This window comes from Paramisgurnus dabryanus, chromosome 3, assembly GCF_030506205.2.
Source record: "Paramisgurnus dabryanus chromosome 3, PD_genome_1.1, whole genome shotgun sequence".
Lineage (NCBI taxonomy): Eukaryota > Metazoa > Chordata > Actinopteri > Cypriniformes > Cobitidae > Paramisgurnus > Paramisgurnus dabryanus.
The window spans coordinates 28,952,848-28,970,438 of NC_133339.1; the positions used below are offsets into that span (position 1 = coordinate 28,952,848).

General features: G+C 36.7%; 4 protein-coding genes across 5 annotated transcripts; all 4 read right to left on the reverse strand.

Moving 5' to 3' along the window:
- Window positions 1-1,761: 1,761 nt before the first annotated feature.
- Window positions 1,762-4,875, reverse strand: LOC135767206 (uncharacterized). The gene is made up of 4 exons (XM_065276870.2): window positions 4,516-4,875; window positions 3,690-3,755; window positions 3,380-3,605; window positions 1,762-2,541 (listed from the first exon to the last, which is right to left on the reverse strand). The coding sequence occupies exons 2-4, from the start codon at window positions 3,713-3,715 to the stop codon at window positions 2,464-2,466; spliced, it is 330 nt and encodes a 109-aa protein (XP_065132942.1). The 5' UTR covers window positions 3,716-3,755; window positions 4,516-4,875; the 3' UTR covers window positions 1,762-2,463.
- A 250-nt stretch (window positions 4,876-5,125) lies between these two features.
- On the reverse strand, window positions 5,126-13,207 carry abi3a (ABI family, member 3a). 2 transcript variants are annotated; one of them, XM_065276848.2, is made up of 11 exons: window positions 12,924-13,207; window positions 12,237-12,407; window positions 10,458-10,637; window positions 9,549-9,607; window positions 8,935-9,030; window positions 8,539-8,831; window positions 8,279-8,398; window positions 7,918-8,049; window positions 6,658-6,753; window positions 6,295-6,417; window positions 5,126-6,085 (listed from the first exon to the last, which is right to left on the reverse strand). In XM_065276848.2, the coding sequence occupies exons 1-11, from the start codon at window positions 13,053-13,055 to the stop codon at window positions 5,922-5,924; spliced, it is 1,566 nt and encodes a 521-aa protein (XP_065132920.1). In that variant the 5' UTR covers window positions 13,056-13,207; the 3' UTR covers window positions 5,126-5,921. The 2 variants fall into 2 exon arrangements, with proteins under 2 accessions (XP_065132920.1, XP_065132929.1); XM_065276857.2 differs by lacking the exons at window positions 6,658-6,753; window positions 7,918-8,049 and having other exon boundaries at window positions 12,924-13,149.
- A 1,436-nt stretch (window positions 13,208-14,643) lies between these two features.
- On the reverse strand, window positions 14,644-16,010 carry LOC135760256 (Ig-like V-type domain-containing protein FAM187A). The gene has a single exon (XM_065274205.2). The coding sequence runs from the start codon at window positions 15,877-15,879 to the stop codon at window positions 14,644-14,646; it is 1,236 nt and encodes a 411-aa protein (XP_065130277.2). The 5' UTR covers window positions 15,880-16,010.
- dnaaf19 (dynein axonemal assembly factor 19) lies at window positions 15,861-17,375 on the reverse strand. Its single transcript, XM_065274208.2, has 3 exons — window positions 17,129-17,375; window positions 16,603-16,732; window positions 15,861-16,465 (listed from the first exon to the last, which is right to left on the reverse strand). Exons 1-3 carry the CDS (start codon window positions 17,269-17,271, stop codon window positions 15,989-15,991), a joined length of 750 nt encoding a protein of 249 aa, XP_065130280.2. The 5' UTR covers window positions 17,272-17,375; the 3' UTR covers window positions 15,861-15,988.
- Window positions 17,376-17,591: the final 216 nt, after the last annotated feature.

The following is a 17,591-nucleotide window of genomic DNA, read 5'->3' on the forward strand; positions in this document are numbered from 1 at the left end:
CAGCACCACCTTGTGGTCTAATATAAAGAATTGCATACCCTCACCTTTATTCATCAGTTATTTATGGCTACTGCCACACCTTCCTCTAACACACAATATTTTTACTTCCCTTACGTGAAGATCTCGTCCTTTTTATCAAAAAGGTGACTGCAGTCACAGCACAACACAGAAATGAGTGAATGACTGGCAATCGGAAGAAATATGGCTATGAAGAGACAGAGGTGGGCACAAATACATCAACAACTATTTTGTTACAAACTACAAATACTTGCTCATGAAATGTAACAAAATAAAATACAAAATATTGACGTGAAAATGTTTTTAAATAAAATACAAGTAATTGGTGTTTTGAAAATACAAAAATACACCCACAATAATCTTAAGTCTAAATTTTCGTCACAAACTGAAAATTCTTTAAAGTGTAAGAGCGAGTCATTGTCTGTGCTACAGGTCAAGTTGTCCTTGGTCTTGAAGTGTTTTTATTTTATATTGACTTGATTGTTTCAAGGAACCAACTGAAGTTTATCACAGTATATTATCGTAATTTTCGTGAACACTTCAGTCACAAGACCCATATTACGTAGTTTCAGATTATGATGACATGGGCGTGTTTGTTTCTTTCCACTAAAACTCTGTGAATCATAATGTTAAACTTGTACTGGTAAACATTCCATTATAATTACACTGAATATTTACAACCAAGACACAAAAAGCTTATATGTGACCCTGTCTCTGAAGTCTTATAAAATCTAATGAGATTAAGAGCATCAAAGTGTGATTTCAGTCATTGATTTCAATGTTTGGCATGACCTTACTCAGTCAATATAAAAGATATTAAGGTTATATTTTCGCAGGATGTTTTCTTTACAATTACATTATGGTAAAAATGGCTTTAATTTTGTTGTTTTACAGACATGTTATCATTTTTAAAATTTAATTATTAATTAATTACTTAATTTTCCTCTAGATAACTGTATGTCCAGTGACAACAACAATAAGTAATTTAGGCATGATAATCCTGTTTGTCTTGACTAGACCTTTCTTTTAAACCATTTTTTTATTGCAAAATTAAAGGAATACTCTAACCAACCAAATATCAAAATGACCCCATGATTTACTTACCCTTAAAGTGGACAATTCACAAAACTTTTTTAAGATGTTAAATAAATAGTTGGTGTCCCCAAAGTACAGAGTGTGAATTTCTAGCTCAAAATATCATACAAATCATTTATCATAGCATGTAAAAATTGTCACTTTGTAGTTTGAGCAAAAATATGCCGTTTTTTGGTGTGTCCTTTAAAATGCAAATGAGTTGATCTATGCATCTAAATGAAAGTGCCGTTTTTGGATAGTGCAGATTAAGGGGCGTTAGTATCCCCTTCTGACATCACAAAGGGAGCAACAGTTCAATGACCTATTTTTTCACATGCTTGCAGAGAATGGTAGCATAGTGAGCCTTTGTTGTCAGACATTGCGCAATGACTCTCATGAATTATGCTGTCATTTCCGGAAGCTTAGCTATTATAACGTTGATAAAGTTTAAAATATGGGTATTTTTCAGTATTACTTCAATTACCTTTATTAAACCCGTGGAGCCGTGTGGATTTTTTGGGCTTTAAGGCTCGGAAGTTGTTTCCTGATCCCTGTTTTCTCCCATTGTAAGCTTGGAAAAGAAAGGACATTTTCTAAAATAACTCAAAATGTTATTTAGTGTAGCACAAGTAAATGATTGAGGTTCATTAAGGAAACATTTTCATTTTAGAAATTTTATTTAAAAATGTGTGGACCCATTTTTTAAATAAAGAAATCTGATGGACACATACAGTCAACCACTTATCATTTAACGTTTCTTACAAATAAACATACCAACTCACTTTTAAAGGTATACCAACAATGTACAGCATATTTACAAACAACAACACATACACTTTTAAACTGTACAACTGTCTACAACAATGGTTCTCAAACTTTTGAAGTGTGCGGCCCCCCTTGTGTACGGCACATTTCTTTGCGCCCCCCCCCAAAGAAAATTTATGACAAAAACCAGTTCTAAAACTTAACATTTTTATCAAACAAAACATATTAAATTATACAAAGTAGTGCTGTTGGTTAGAAGCCTTATTTTTTTTTAGGTTTAATTACACAGAATTCATGATGAATTAAAGTATTTTATAAAATGTCATAAAACTGGGGCCTCCCTGGCACCATCTCGCGGCCCCCCTTTGGGCCCCGGCCCCCAGTTTGAGAACAACTGGTCTACAAATCTACAAAATAAACTCCCTTTCAAATCCATATGGACTTAAAATCCCAACAGAATGGCATGTTTATTATCTATTCTAATAGTCCATCTCTTATACTTTAAAACTTTGCAGAGTAAGTAGCAGCATGGGTGACTTTTAAAATGATGAAACTTGCAAGGTTTCCTCAATATATTCTCTCTAATCAGTCCAAGTGTGTTTTGTTTTATGAATTTGATAGTGAAGAAGAGAAGGTCTCGCTGTATGTAGGTGGGGGTTCCTGCAGAAAGACCTCAGGTTTTATCTACGTAAACAAAACATTCAGAAGAGTAACTGTGAGAACAAACAGAATCATATCATTACAAAACAACTGTTAAATAAAAAAATACATTTTTGTATAGCTCTGAACCATTCCTCGAAGTTAGAAAGTGTGTTCAACATCATGTGGTGATACGTAGACTGATACTGTAGCTGCATGGCATCACTGTGAGAGTACAACTTCTTTAACAAAATTTAGCTTCACAAGCAATTTTCATGTAATTAAATACATAATATACTGTATTTATTGGTTGGTTCATAATCATCAAGCATAATTTATGATCAATTATAACATTTAGAAATATTAGGTTATTAAAATGTTATTAAACTTATTTATTCATATATTCTATTTCAACATTGAATATCCTTATTTTAACTTTGTGTTACTTTGCTGACTAAATATTATGAACCTTGTTTTTCTTTAATTCAGTTAAAACTCTGTTGTTTGACTTTCAATTAACTTTTATAATTTGTATCATCATCAGCATTTCTATTCATTAAAGGTTTTAATACTTTGGGTACTACAAAAATCTTTTATGTACTGGTCAAATAATTTAGGGCCTAACATTGAACCTTGTGGAACACCACAAATAATATTAATTAGGTGAGATTTATCGTTATATTTTGAACATATCGATATCTGTTTTCAAGATATTCTTAGATTATTCTTAAGCTCTTTTATCATATCTCGGCAATTTTATCATTAGTAAGCCACCCATAATCAAAGTGAAAAGCTTTTTAAAATCCACAAACACCCTCACAGTGTACTCCGCACAAAGTTGATTAAACCTAAAAACTCCTACACCTAAAAGCAATTATTATACCTCATTGTAAGCAGGAGGTGGGTCATAAAACTGGACTGTGCTATAAAGCGGGGGTCTGTGCAGATCATCCTCGGACAGAGAGATGGGAATGACATAGACAGGTGTTTGTTCCCGAGCTTGAGCCGCCAGCCGCTGAAGATGCTTCTTACGGGCCCGTTGGTAGGTTTTACAAAAGCCAACGCAGCAGATTACCACAAAAAAACTGACTGCGACAGGTATGAAAATCCTGGGGAAAAGACAAAGAACTGTTGGTGGACAAATAAAAGCAAAATCTGGGGTAGGAAGATAAAAGAGATTGAGCGTTACATACTGAAAAGTTGGAAAGTATTCATTCATTTTTGTGTCAGATGCAACTTTGAGAAATTCAGATCCAACCCTGTAAAAACAGAAAAAAATGACTTCAAAAAAAATCTATTCACTATTAAGAAATGATTTCTTCTATCTCTTTCATCACCCTTTATAACTTTAATCCACAAAACATTTAAGAGTGCTATAAATGTACAATATATGACCACCTTTAACCTCCACTATAAACCTCTGTAACTTAATCAGTCAAGATAATAACATCAAAGCATTAATATCCTACTGACCTGAATGGGAAATAATGCATTGGCTATAATAGTGATGGATTTACAAGATTATAGTAAATACCTGTATTATAAAATGAAAGTTTGACATACCTCACATAGTTTTTTTCCATTCATCTGATAATTTGTGATTTTAGAATGTTGTATTGTAGGCCTATGCATGAACTTTTAACAAAATGTGGCACATTTATACTCTTTATACCCTACAACCCAACAAGAAATCGTTCTACTGACATCATGAGGTTATAGAAGCCATTTTGATGAAACCCGTTTTTCTTTTTTAAGTTTCAAAGGCATAAATATTAAGAATCCCAAATTTAAACAATTTCTCTAAATACTGAAAAGTTTAAATAATCAGAAAATAAAGCCTTTATTTAAAATGATAAGAGAAGAAGATCAAGGATATCTATATAAGACCAGGTTCATGTCAGCCACATGTGATTTTCTATGAGCCCATCTGAAAACATTGTACATGTTTTAGTGTGGTACCTAAAGAGTTTAGTTTATAAACTGAGTTCTTCACAAACAAATAACAAATAGATCTCTTACCTTAATAAACAGGTGCTGACAGGACTAATGTAGACACTGCTGTGATTCCACAGTGACTCTTATCTAAGGGAGGGTTTAAAGTGCGATAGTGAAATTTGTACACTTTTATGGCAACAGCCTGACATTTAAAGACACAGAACCTGTTACAAGTGTTTCCGTGTCAGAACCTTCAGTGTTATCTTTACTAGCAACTGAGTCATGCTGATTACTATAGTTAAGATTTAAACATAATTTGCCGGTAATCCAATTTGCTGGCCTTTATCCAAATACAACATATTGTGCTTATATCTCATCAGCTTTTTACACTTGTATGTAAAAAAAGACATTTAAGAAAAAAAATGTGATAAACTAGTTAGAAATGAGTAATTAGCAAAAAAAAAAATGCTAGTTTTTCATGATCACACAAGATATCTTTGTATAAGGTGCAATAGCAAAAAAGTAACAGCTTAAAACTGATGTAAATATGATAAAATCTTTATTACATATAACAACACAAACATATTAATGTATTCTATTGTAAATACAAACTTGGCACAGCAAATAGTTATATTGTAAATTATTAAGATTTTGTGTACATCCAAGTGTAGATTTTATTCTTACACATTCCAAGAGTTGTGAAAGTGACATACATATAAAAATCAACCAAGAGTTGAGCAAATCGCTTAAGTAAATAAATGCTATAAATGTTGCATTATCTTGACTTAAAGGTTTACAGTTACAATTTAACTAAAGTATGACAGAAAAATGACACAAAAACAAAACAACAAATATATTATGCCATTATGTGATGTACACAATAGCCTTTATAAACGAATAAAGAAAACATATTTAAGAAATAACTAAACATTTACAATCTGCTTGGTAAAATTGAACCAATGTTTAAATACAGCTAAATGTGCAAAAATTATGTTTCTTAATACGCAACTAAAACAACTATTACACTTAAAAAATTGTGGGTTATTTTCAACCCAGCTTTGCGTCAAAAAAGGACGAACCTAGCCCGTTGGGTTGTAATTTAAGCTGGGTTGTTTCAACTCAAAATGCTGGGTTGTTTTAATATTGTTGGGTCAAATATAAAAATTTTCTGGGTTACTTTAACCCAACAGCTTGATCCTTTTTGACCCAACGCTGGGTTAAAAATAAATAGCATTTTTAGAGTACCAAAGTCCTGAGAGATTTCAGAAAATCATTATTATTATTTAAACAAAACTAAACTTTTCAAAAAATGTGCATTTCCATATCATCAACACATGTTAATGCTTTTTGGAAATACTTCATTCTCGTAGACTAAAACTTCAGTGCACAGCATCAAAGTATTTTTACGTCACTAAACAAAGAATCCTACAATTGAAATGTCATGGGGCACAATTGTATATTTAAAGATCTGATTAGATTCTTACGGCCAGTTAAGCGGTTGACTCCACATAGTTGCCAGGAAAATAACCTTTGACTCCATTCAGTTCTCCCTCACACCAGCCATCCTCATTCCTGATGGTAAGGTAGATGATATCACCTTCCTGAAAGACCAAGTCACCTGGCTTGCCTGTGTCGTAGCTATACAGTGCCACCACTTGGCAGGAAAAAGAATTACAACAGGAAATCAGTAGTGATAAAACTGTAACCAGCACAAGCATATTGAAAATTTAAAAACTGCCAGCTGGATAAAACAAAAGCATAGATGTCAATAAAAAAACACATGTTAAGGATGCTACTTTGATGTTACTCAGTCATAATGTACAAATAATGCACATAATAAATGAGAAGTAAACAGCACCATACCTTTCTCCAAATAATCAGCTGGTGCAGAAGTGTCATAATCAATAGGGGGCGGTAGAGGGGGCATTTCATCATAGTTGTCAAAATCCACTGGTGGTGATGGGGGCGGAGCAGGAATCTCAAGATCTAAATGCGTACCATCACACAATATTAACATGCTGAAAACAGTAGATCAGAGCTATATGATCCCAATCATATGTAAAGATAAAGTGCGTGTGATTTCTGTGTCTGTTTGAGGCACCAAATGAAATGTGTCGTGTTATCAGCAGGTGTGGTCATTTTGACTGTTGTAGCACAAACTGAGGAAGTGGCAGATATGAAGTAAGAGAAGAGAAATGCACAATACACGCATAAGCACACACTTACCCAGGTGCTGCAGGCGGGCAGGGATCCTGCACAATGGGCTCAATGAAACAGGCGGAGCCAGAGGAGGTGGATATGGAGGGGGCGGGGGTATCATGACTGACAGGTGTTTACAAAAAGGTGAATGACATACAACTAATTCGATCAAGTGTATAATGTTTTTCAAGGGCCAACAAATAATTTGAAAATCTATGATTTTTCTGTGCTATTATTAAACATAATTAAAGGATTAGACAATCTTCTTTAAAAGATAATTTACTCACCACCATGTCATCCAAAATGTTGATGTCTTTCTTTGTTCAGTCGAGAAGAAATTATGTTTTTTGAGGAAAACATTCCAGGATTTTTCTCATTTTAATGGACCCCAACACTTAACTGTTTTAATGTAGTTTAAAATGGTGGTTTCAAAGGACTCTAAACGATCCCAAACGAGGCATAAGGGTCTTATCTAGCGAAACGATTGTCTTTTTTGGCAAGAAAAATTAAAATTATGCACTTTTAAACTACAACTTCTTGTCTTCCTCCAGTCCTGTGACGCGACAGCGCGACTTCACGTAATACGTCATCACATCAAGAGGTCACAGATGACGAATCAAAACTACACCCCAGTGTTTACAAGTGTGGAGAAAGAGGACCGTTCCAACGTTGTTGTATGTCGAATGATACTAATTAATGTCTTTGTGTCAGTTTATTGTTTAAAATGGTCCGCAAATGTGCGTTTCATATATGTAACACGTGACCTTTCGACGTCATTACGCAATTATGTGAGCTCGCGCTGGCGCATCACAGTGACTGGAGGAAGACGAGAAGTTGTGGTTTAAAATTGGATATTTTTAATTTTTCTTGCCAAAAATGACAATCGTTTCGCTAGATAAGACCCTTATGCCTCATTTGAGATTGTTTAGAGTCCTTTGAAACTGCAATTTTAAACTGCATTAAAACTGTTGTTAAGTGTTGGGCTCTATTAAAGTCCATTAAAATTAGAAAAATCCTGGAATGTTTTCCTCAAAAAACATAATTTCTTCTCGACTGAACAAAGAAAGAAATCAACATTTTGGATGACATGGTGGTGAGTAAATTATCTGGAATGTCTTTTTAAGAAAATTGACTAATCTTTGAATAACGGTAAATGGTCTTTAGGGACTTAGGGATGCTTAAATGATAACTTGAATAAAATTAATGGTATACATTTTTTTGGGTATCAAAATATGAATTTGGTAAGAGCATAAATAAATCAGATCTCAGGAAACAGCAGGGCCTTACGTGATTGAGCGGAAGGCAGAAAAAGTGAACGTGTGTAAAGCGAGCGAGCACTGGGGCCCATGCGGACCCTTAGAGAGAGAGAGCGAGCGCTAGGAGGATGTCGACGTACTCGTGACCGCCGTGAGCGCGTAGCTGAGTAAGAAAGACACAGAGGTGTGAAAAAATACAACAAAGATTAAATCAATTTGCAGAAACAGCCACACCAACAGAAATACCACAGTTAAAGCATGTGAGTAATCACCGAAACTGAGCATCTTGAAGCCAAACAGGAAACATCATTTTAAAAAGATAAAGGAACGGCATACAGTTCAAAACAAAAATGAATACGTGTATCTTAATACTTGTTCATGCATTTTTGTACCTTCAATGTTCACATCATTAGGTACAGGTGGTGGAAGAGGAAGATCAAAACCATCAGGGACTGGTGGAGGAAGCATGTCACAGGGCGGTCCTGGTAGATGAAATCCATTCTCCTCAGCCACTAAATAAAATTATTCCTTATACTATTATACATTTTATTTGTTTACATTACAAGTTTGGTTCTCTTTGCTTTTAACACATGTCCTAAGCAGTGTCCACTGAACATGAAACTACTGCATAAGGTCACATACAGTCACACACCTGTCTCAAGAGGTGGAGCTGGTGGAGGAGGTGGAATGCTCAACAGGTTGCTGGAATCAGGTGGATTTACTGTAGGGGGCATAGGAGGAGGCGGAGGGACTTCAGTACAGTCAAATGGAGGAGGTGGAGGTGGGGGTGGACCAGTATCCTGCCCATGGTCATGTGCACCCTCAAACATCGGTGGGGGTGGAGGAGGTGGACCTTGATCCAGCAGTGTACTCACGATGTCACCATCAGAGCTGGCCGGCCAACTGGGCACTACTGGAGGTGGTACGGCTTTACCGAAGCTAGAACTAAAATGAAGAAATTTAGAAAACGTTACTTTAACATACTGTGATAGGATTATAGTCAGAAATGTTACAGAAACGTATACTTCAAGATTTTATCTGCTCTTACGCTATAGATTTCTCATTGAGTGAGGTGACTGATGATCCGTGGGACAAAGTGGGCACCACGGGACACTGGACAGGCTCTGGAGGACGGCCGCCTCGACTTAATGGATATACAAACGTAACACTTAATAGTAAATGATTTGTTCTGCATTGACATCATCAAAAATGTAAATCTAAATATTAAAAAACTAAAATATACAAGATTTTATCAGCACAATGTAACAACTTTTCTGAAATGTCATTTAGCAAATAAATAACAGAGAACATAAAATCTACAGTACAGTTACAGAGATATAACAACATGTAAATTGCACTGTAGTGAAAGGAAACATTGTGGTCCCGTGTGCATGTTAAGACACTGACGTTGCCACAATGCAGACAGACATGCTTTCAGTCATTGCAAAGAGGAAGTGGGTAGAACAAAACTAAAATCACTTCCTGGCTGAGAGAGAAGAGGAACAGAGGCCTGGGACGTTTAGGGTTAGTATAGGTATGTCTGAAAGTGTTTCAAGAAAACATGACATTTTCTATAGAGGATCTGATCCAGAACAAACTTAAATGTCACTCTAACACTGACAGATAATAGATAAAAAAACACCAGAATAGCAGTGGACGCACCTCAATATGCTACTGCTACGTGTCATGGTCGCGGTTTTTACCTGTGGCTGCCCAGAATCCTAAAAAAAAAAACAAATCTGATGTGATCAAATTATGTGATTATGTGTCTACATCAAATCATACAATGACAAAATAAACAGTTCAGTCACTTTTAACTGACTATGCATCGATGCTAAAGTTAAAGGCAATGCATAAAGCACAGAAAAGAGAAGTTTGATATGAGAATAGTTGTAGCATCATGTTTCACTTGGTTTCATATTTATTGCAATGTGAGAAGATGTCATATGTGTTACAATACTGTAGAACTGTAACTGTATCACTGTTTAAACATTTAACGTTAGGAAAATACCTTATATGGTTAAATGACTTTATGCATACAGAATAAGATTTCGCTAAAGTGATAGACTTAACGGATACAAAAATGTGTTTTTGTTTAGGTTTTACAATTCTTGTAGCTTTGTGTTTGTTTGTGTTTTTACTGCTATAAGGACCTAGCAGGGTCCCAGTGAAGTAGCTTAGCATGGATAGCAAGTTGCAGGTTTTCCCACGCTGCCCGATGGCTGGTAGCCAGCCAACTGTGTGTTTTGTGTTTGAGGGAAAGAAGGGTGTACTGGAGGGATTTGGATGTGCTGTTGCTGTGAGTGTGTGTGTGTACTGTTAATTGAGATCAGTCTTCATAACAGGATGTGGTCAAGTGTGACACTGCAACAATAAACTGTACAAATACTTTTTCGATTTTTATTCCTCTTTAACGATTGGAAAAAATTATACGTTCAATTGTGAAACAGCTAAAATGTTTAAATTTGGTCAGCTAAATTGATTTACATTAGGAGTAGATTAATATCCCAACTTAATGCAATGCCAACGCAACAAATCACTAATAGATTAAGAAGAGGATTGTGTGCTCACCTTAATGCCATGACCTACAGAGTCCAGGATGGAGAAGGAGATGGGTGTGCGGGAGTATTTCGGCTTGGCATCTTTACTTTTTGCTGGGGGGACAATCTTGTGACTGCGTGGTAGCTTCTTGGGGACTGTGAAAACACCAATCTCTCGACGGGCCACCTTTTCTCTGTGCATGTCCACCGTCTGCATACAATCACATATTTGTCTATAATTTATGCGTTTTATAGATGATCTGTAATGGATTCAATAAATGATTCATACTTTTAAGGATTGGCTATTAATTGTGACCCTATGTGAAAGGCATTTCGCATTTTTTGCGATTTACTGTTTTCTACATAAAATCATAATGTAAAGAACATTCTGTGAAATATAACTCACTGTTTGAGAGGATGTTGTTGTGTATATTCAAATTAAGTATTTATGAGTATAATCTAAAAGTGCTCACATCCACCAATTAATAACATAAAGTTGATATTGCATAACTAACTGTTTGAGAGGATGTTGTTGTGTATATTCATATGAAGTATTTATGAGTATAATCTAAAAGTGCTCACATCCACCACAATCCAAAGCTTACAGCAGGTCAAATCCACTCATCTTCCTGTCTAAAGATTGGCAGAAACTGATTCTCTGTAAGAAGGACATGCTAGGATATTAAGTACTTCCTAAAATGTTAGTCTTGCTTTCCCCCCTGAGCCCCCAGACAGGGTGAGAAGAATCCCCATTATTCCAGGCCGCCTTGTTACAGCTCTTCCTGGGTGCGGGATGGACAATAGAGGACATCAATCAGGGTTCAAACTTTGCTTGTGAGCGAGAGAACAGTGGCCCTTTCATTCCAAGTCTGGGAGCTGGCTTACCCCTCTTAGCCCTCAGGTGACCTGGTTAGGCAGGCTGGGCACGGAGCGAGCTGGAATGCTATTCTGGAGTCCCAGCCGCAGTGAGATGAGCCAAAGGGAATCGAAAAGGACAGGGGGGAAGGGGTGGCATGGGGTATTATCACCCTGGTGACAGGGGGCCCCAAACAGCGAGCACCTACGCTGTGCTTTGGGATGGTACTACTGCTGTACTTTGTCCTTGGGACTTTACATTAAGATAACCTTCACCAAGAGATACATGATTTCCAATTACCTATTGTGCTTCATTCAGCTTTGGATAAGCAGAAGTAACATATTTACAATAAATTTTGTTAAATTACTTGACAAGATTAAAGGTAACACATTTTTAACATTGATACAGTTACCATTTATGAGTCTTATAAGACTTTCTGTAGCTCATTGGTTGAGCATTGTGTTAGCAACACAAAAGATCATGGATTTGATCCCAGGGAACACATACTGATCAAATCTAAAGCTTTAATGCAATGTAAGCGTCTGCCAAATGCACGAAAACGTAAATGTAAAATTTAAATGTGACTAGAGAGAAAAAGGCATATATTAGAGGAATTTGTTGTTTTATCTAAACCTAGCTCAGCATATTAAAAACGTAATAACCGCATTGTATAAAATAAGTTTGTATAAAATGTTATTGAGACCAAACCCTGTATGCACGTACTAAAGAAGCACTGATGCAAAACAAGGAACAAGCACATTAATAAACTGCTTAAATAAAAAAACAAACTTCCATTTTTACAATGAGCGCCACAATGTGGAGCCACCTAAATGTGAACCAACTATATTACACTTTGACCCATATAAAATTATAATATTTTAATATATTTGTAATGTGATTGAATTTTCCAGTTTCCACAAAGACATAGCACTGCATGTGTTGAAGGGAAGATACCTCTCCGATCTGGTTGATGGAGGACTCTATTTTGCGGAGCTGCAGGGTTTGTGAATCCAGCAGTTTGAAGACATTGGTGGCCAGTGAGTTGATCTGATAGGCCACACTAGCCAATGACTGGGCGGTAAAGGCCTTGGTCTCATCCAGTGCTTTCTTGGAGTCATTACCAGACTGTAGAGAAATAACATTACTTTAATAAATCAACTATGTACAGGGATAACACCTGCTGCTGTACATACATACATTTATGTACATACATACATTCTTATTTCACATTCCTACCACCAGATGCAACTTTACTCCATATTCATACATACTAGTAAATGTGATCAATTACACTTCCTAAAAAAGTTACAAATTATGTTAACTTTATGTAAAATACATAAAGGGAGAAAACTTTTTGAAAATAAGTAAAGCACTGATTTTTGACTGCATGTTGTGCGACAGAAAACTGTTTACTGCACTGCCAGAATGAAGCACACTATAGTGAACCTTGTACACAACCACAAGTGTGAAACTGTGACATTTTTTCTTGCTTCTCTGTCCTGTCTAATGTACAAAGAGAGCAGAGAGTGAGAAACTGAGACACTGACTTCAAATTATGTGTTTCAAACGGATCTACATCAATGTATGTTTTTGTCTATAGCGCACAATGTGAATTTGTGTGTGTGATGTGATGGCTCTTACCTGCAGGTAGTTGCTCTCGCAGTATTCGGCTACTTTGTACAAATTGTTGTAGTTGTCAAGAAGCGCCTTTCGAGCTGCGGGAGCCTCCTCTAGTATTTTTGTAATTTCTTCGCTGTAGTTTTGCTCCTTCATTGTGCTGCAGAGTGAAATACACGTTGAGCTGTATTCCGGAAACTTGTGTACAACAGTGACAATGATATCTGTCTGTCACTCAGGTCAAGAGAGAGAGAGAGAGAGAGAGAGAGAGAGAGAGAGAGAGAGAGAGAGAGAGAGAGAGAGAGATCGTCCCTCGTGTGTGCTCATGTCAAGTCAGCAGACGAACGCAAAGTCATTGCCACATTTGAGAAAGTCTTGAGAAAGAAGTAGATTTAAACCTATCGCATTACATTAAGAGTTAAATCTGCTGTTTTTCTGAAAGTTAACTATATGGCATATTCCACAAACTGTTAAGAAACGCTGTTCTGTTCCCATCAGCGTGCGTGGTGAAATCACGCCCCCTTACGATCGTTGTAATTATACGCATATACACTATTTATATGTGATTTTCAGTATATATAAAATATAAATACGTTATTTATACAATAAGCAGCAGTGGCGTTTGATATTTGCATATAGATGTTACGTTACATCAATATGAGTATATTTGCCATCCTCTGTCTTATATCAAGCTCAAAATTATTCATACCCTTTGTAAATATGACCAAGTCTGTGAAAATAAAAATGCATCGTTAATAATAATAATAATAAATCTACAAAAATCCAACCTTTCATTGGAGAATAATCATTTTAAAATGGGTGAAAATCTCATTATGAGAGAAATATTTTTCTTTAATACACACTGCTCACAATTAATCATTCCCTTTTATTACATTCTTTTTGCAACTTCCTTTTCCCAAGAGAACAGCTCTGAGTCTTCACCTATAATGCCTGTGTTTAGAGAATACCTGACAAGAGTTTAAAGACCATTCCTTCATGCAGAATCTCTCCAGATCCTTCAAATTCCAGCTCCATGTTGGTGCTTCTTCTCTTCAGTTCATCACACTCATTTTCTTTAGGGTTCAGGTCAGGGGACTGGGATTGTCATGGCAGAAGCTTCGTTTTGTCCTCATTGACTCATTTTTGTGTTAGTTTTGATGTTTGTTTTGGATCTTTGCCCTGAAGGAAGATCCAACCATGGTCCATTATATGATTTCTAACAGGGACAGTCAGGTTTTTATTTTTTATCTGTTGGTATTTCATAGAATCCATGATGCCATGTATCTGATCAAGATGTCTAGGACCTTCAGCAGAAAAATAGGCCCACAACATTAAAGATACAGCAGTATATTTCCAGCTGAAAAAAAAGTATGATGACTTTTGTCAGAGACAAAATGCAAACACAGCTGCATTATTATTATTTACTTTTGAACAAAGTTTTATTTTGTGCAATGTGATAATCCATTTGCACGTTTATTTTCTCTATTGGAGGGGTTTAATGCTGTAATGTTTTAAAATATGATGTTATTAAATAAATTGAAACAGTTAAAGCCTAGTTGACTACCATTTTGTTGGGGTGATTGGGGACAGTTGGGGCTCGGAACCCTTCACTATACCTCCAAAGTGGGGTATGGCAGAAAAAGTTTCAGAACAACTGGTGTACATGTGTTTAATTACTTCACAGTACACATGCATCAATTAAAAAAACACTGCAAATACAAGTTCTGTTTATTGCTGCAGTTTTTTATTCCTTGCTTAACTGCCAAACAAATCTCACAAACACCGTGAGGAGAAACAAAACAGTAATACCAACGTAGCAAACAAGTATAGCTTGTAGGGCATATAGAGACTCTGGGTCAGAGATTTGGCGCAGATGGCCCAAGCGCAGATATACTCCCAGTCTGATCTCCGCAGCCAGCTTTCCTTGGATCCAGCAGAAATAGGAGCCTTTATCTTCCAGCTGGACAGGTCTGAAGTGTAGATGGTGACCTGCGTCAATGAAGACACGAGAAGTCTTATTAAGTCCCTCCATATACTGAGAGCGGTAAAGTGGTGATGAGCCTTTATCCCAGGCAACAGCATACTGTAGTTTGGGGCCAGGGCAGGTCAAGATCAGATCAGAGTCTATGGGGTGGTTATGGTAGTAGATGGGGACACCTGAACCTCGATCATCATACTCCAGGAAATTAAGTAGGGCTTCTCTTTCTGGGGATGTTGTAGGTTTGGGAGGACATGCAGTGTCACAGCTCCTTACGTGAAGCTCTGCTCCATAGGTACTGCTTGAAAGTCCAAACTGCTCGGGAACGGCTGGAGAGCCACAGGGAGCCACTGTTTCTGATTCACTGCGGTAACGTACATGTAGGTAGTTGCTTTTGACATAACAAAGGCCTACACGGATCTGCTCTCCCTGGATGTCGCATCGATCACACGTAGTCCAAGCTCTGTAGCTGGTGAACACCTGAAACAGATCTGTGCTGTTGGGATCTGCTACTTGTCCTGGTGTTTTCTGATTTATGTTCCAGGGATAGAAAACCTGATGGACCTCCTGGACGTCAACATGATAGCCATAGAAGAATTCCCCTGAGGTTGTGCCACAGATATAGTGGCCTGAGTCAGCTTTCTGAACCCTGAAGATCAGCAAGCTAAACAACCGGATGGAAAAGCGATTGCGCAGATCCGAATCTTGGCCAACTTTGGATGATTCCACCACTTTAGTACCATCAAAGTCTGTGAGGACCTTGGTGTTCATAGTCCCAGTTTGTTTTTGATAGTACCAGACAACTGAGTGAGCCTCTTCTGGTTTACAGTGACAAGGAAGTTCAACTGTCATGTAAGCTTGGAAGGCAATACTGTCAAAGATGAGAAATGCAGGACAGGCCTTGCTGGCAAAGATGTCTTCCTTGTCTTCAGGGGCCTCATAGGCAGAAAGTAACCAGGGAACGATTGACAAAAAACAAACTGTGTATATTTCTTTCAGCATTTTTGTGCCTTAATAACACAACAAATATATGATTTGTATTCGATTCAGAAACAGAACAAAAGATGGAAAGAGAACAAAAAGTGTTATGAATAAAACAAATTAACTTAAATTAGTTTTGGATGCCATATTTCTCCATTAACGCCTTGAGTTTTACTAATATGTCATTAACATCGGTTTCAACATGACGGACTTCACAAACTCCTAAAGGTTCACTGAAGTCCAAAGACATAACTGGGGAATCATTGTAATTAGAGTAATATTCTCCAAGTCTGTTAAAAAGCTCCTCACAGGCTTTCTGCTCAGCCTGACTAAGCAGAGACAGGTTGAGGCCAAAACGGCCAGTCTTGGAAAGTCCGTCCAAAACTCCGATCACTGTTTCCTCATCTCCTGACTTTAGACACTGGGACAGAATTAGAAGGAACTCGCCTAGAAGACCAAAGCAAACTTCAGTGCTGAAGATCTTCTGCAAAGTCTTGCCTCCCAGCTTGAGAAGGAGATTGTACTTTTCATACGAGCTTCCTCCAAACCTGCGCCAGTCGCGGCTGAATTCTGATGTACTTCTTGGCTTTATCTCAGTAAGCTGAGGCTAAAAGTATAAACATATGAATTGTTACTGATTTTTTTCTCTCGAAAGAGATGATCTATAATAATGTGCTAATAGCAAACTAGTCATTTATTCATTTAAATAACTTAAGGATCCCAAGCGTTCCCCAAGTATCTCACCTGGACCAGCTCATGTGAGTGGCTTGCATGCTTTAATTCAGCAGCAACTGTATTCCATGGCTGCTTTCGAGGGGCGCCAGAGATATCGTTTTTATCAAGGGGCTTTAGGTGAGATGCAAGTACTATGTCCCTAGAGTCAACATAAACAATTATTATTATCATTTTTTATTTGTGGTGTCGCGTGATCACCCTCTGCAACAGGTGAAATAAATAAAACATATCAAGAAATATTTGAATGTTTGAATTCTGTTGGGCAAATTTAGCCATTTATTTTTAACAAAAATAAAATGGCTACATTGTAAACAATGATTTTATTTAATATGTACACTTCAATTAAATTGTTTTAAATGTCCACAAGCTTACATTTGGTTAGTTATAGAATATTGAACAACTTTGAAATATAAAGTACGCCTTAAAACAGTTATTATTAAAACAAGCATTTATAATTCTGCCTCTTGTTTGCCAATGACCAGTTGACTATATTTTAATGTGAACAAAATAAACGTGTAAAATGTGAAACAATTACCTGAATTCCTCGTAGCTGGCTACGTTTTGATGCAACGCACGAAATTTGGCATCATTTTCCCTTTGGTATTTTCTATCCGCTTCTAATGCAGCATGCAACTCTTTCTCAAGAGCACTGAAATTAATAATATCTGATTTCTCCATACTTACTATACTGTTTATATGAAAAATACAACAGCACCCGTTCAATCACTCAAGTTACCTTTAGGACGAAGTAGCTCGAAAACTTGTCCACGTTGCTGGCTAACTTGCTAGCTTACGTTCACAAAACAAACTGGTCACCATGACAACTGCATGCATTGTGGCTGGATTGGAGCATTAAAACACAAGCGCCATTTTTGTCAAACTTTTGAAACATGTACAAACACTTTAACCACCCTTAAAATTCAAACTATATTGTATTCACGTTTTAAAGCAAGTAAATATCTTATATGACATTGAATCACACAATTCATCTTTTATAA

What these genes read in the sequence shown, in the direction of transcription:
- LOC135767206 (XM_065276870.2), bottom strand. Translation starts at nt 3,715, where the DNA reads ATGAATGAATACTTTCCAACTTTTCA. An exon ending in GAATACTTTCCAACTTTTCA is followed by an intron (nt 3,606 to 3,689) that starts GTATGTAACGCT and finishes TCTTTTCCCCAG; the next exon opens with GATTTTCATACCTGTCGCAG. An exon ending in CACCTCCTGCTTACAATGAG is followed by an intron (nt 2,542 to 3,379) that starts GTATAATAATTG and finishes TTGTTTACGTAG; the next exon opens with ATAAAACCTGAGGTCTTTCT.
- abi3a (XM_065276848.2), bottom strand. Translation starts at nt 13,055, where the DNA reads ATGAAGGAGCAAAACTACAGCGAAGAAATTACAAAAATACTAGAGGAG. An exon ending in TAATGATGTGAACATTGAAG is followed by an intron (nt 8,050 to 8,278) that starts GTACAAAAATGC and finishes TTTCTTACTCAG; the next exon opens with CTACGCGCTCACGGCGGTCA. An exon ending in TCTGCCTTCCGCTCAATCAC is followed by an intron (nt 6,754 to 7,917) that starts GTAAGGCCCTGC and finishes AACACCTGTCAG; the next exon opens with TCATGATACCCCCGCCCCCT.
- LOC135760256 (XM_065274205.2), bottom strand. Translation starts at nt 15,879, where the DNA reads ATGCTGAAAGAAATATACACAGTTTGTTTTTTGTCAATCGTTCCCTGG.
- dnaaf19 (XM_065274208.2), bottom strand. Translation starts at nt 17,271, where the DNA reads ATGGAGAAATCAGATATTATTAATTTCAGTGCTCTTGAGAAAGAGTTG. An exon ending in GCCAGCTACGAGGAATTCAG is followed by an intron (nt 16,733 to 17,128) that starts GTAATTGTTTCA and finishes TGTTGACTCTAG; the next exon opens with GGACATAGTACTTGCATCTC. An exon ending in ACTCACATGAGCTGGTCCAG is followed by an intron (nt 16,466 to 16,602) that starts GTGAGATACTTG and finishes TTATACTTTTAG; the next exon opens with CCTCAGCTTACTGAGATAAA.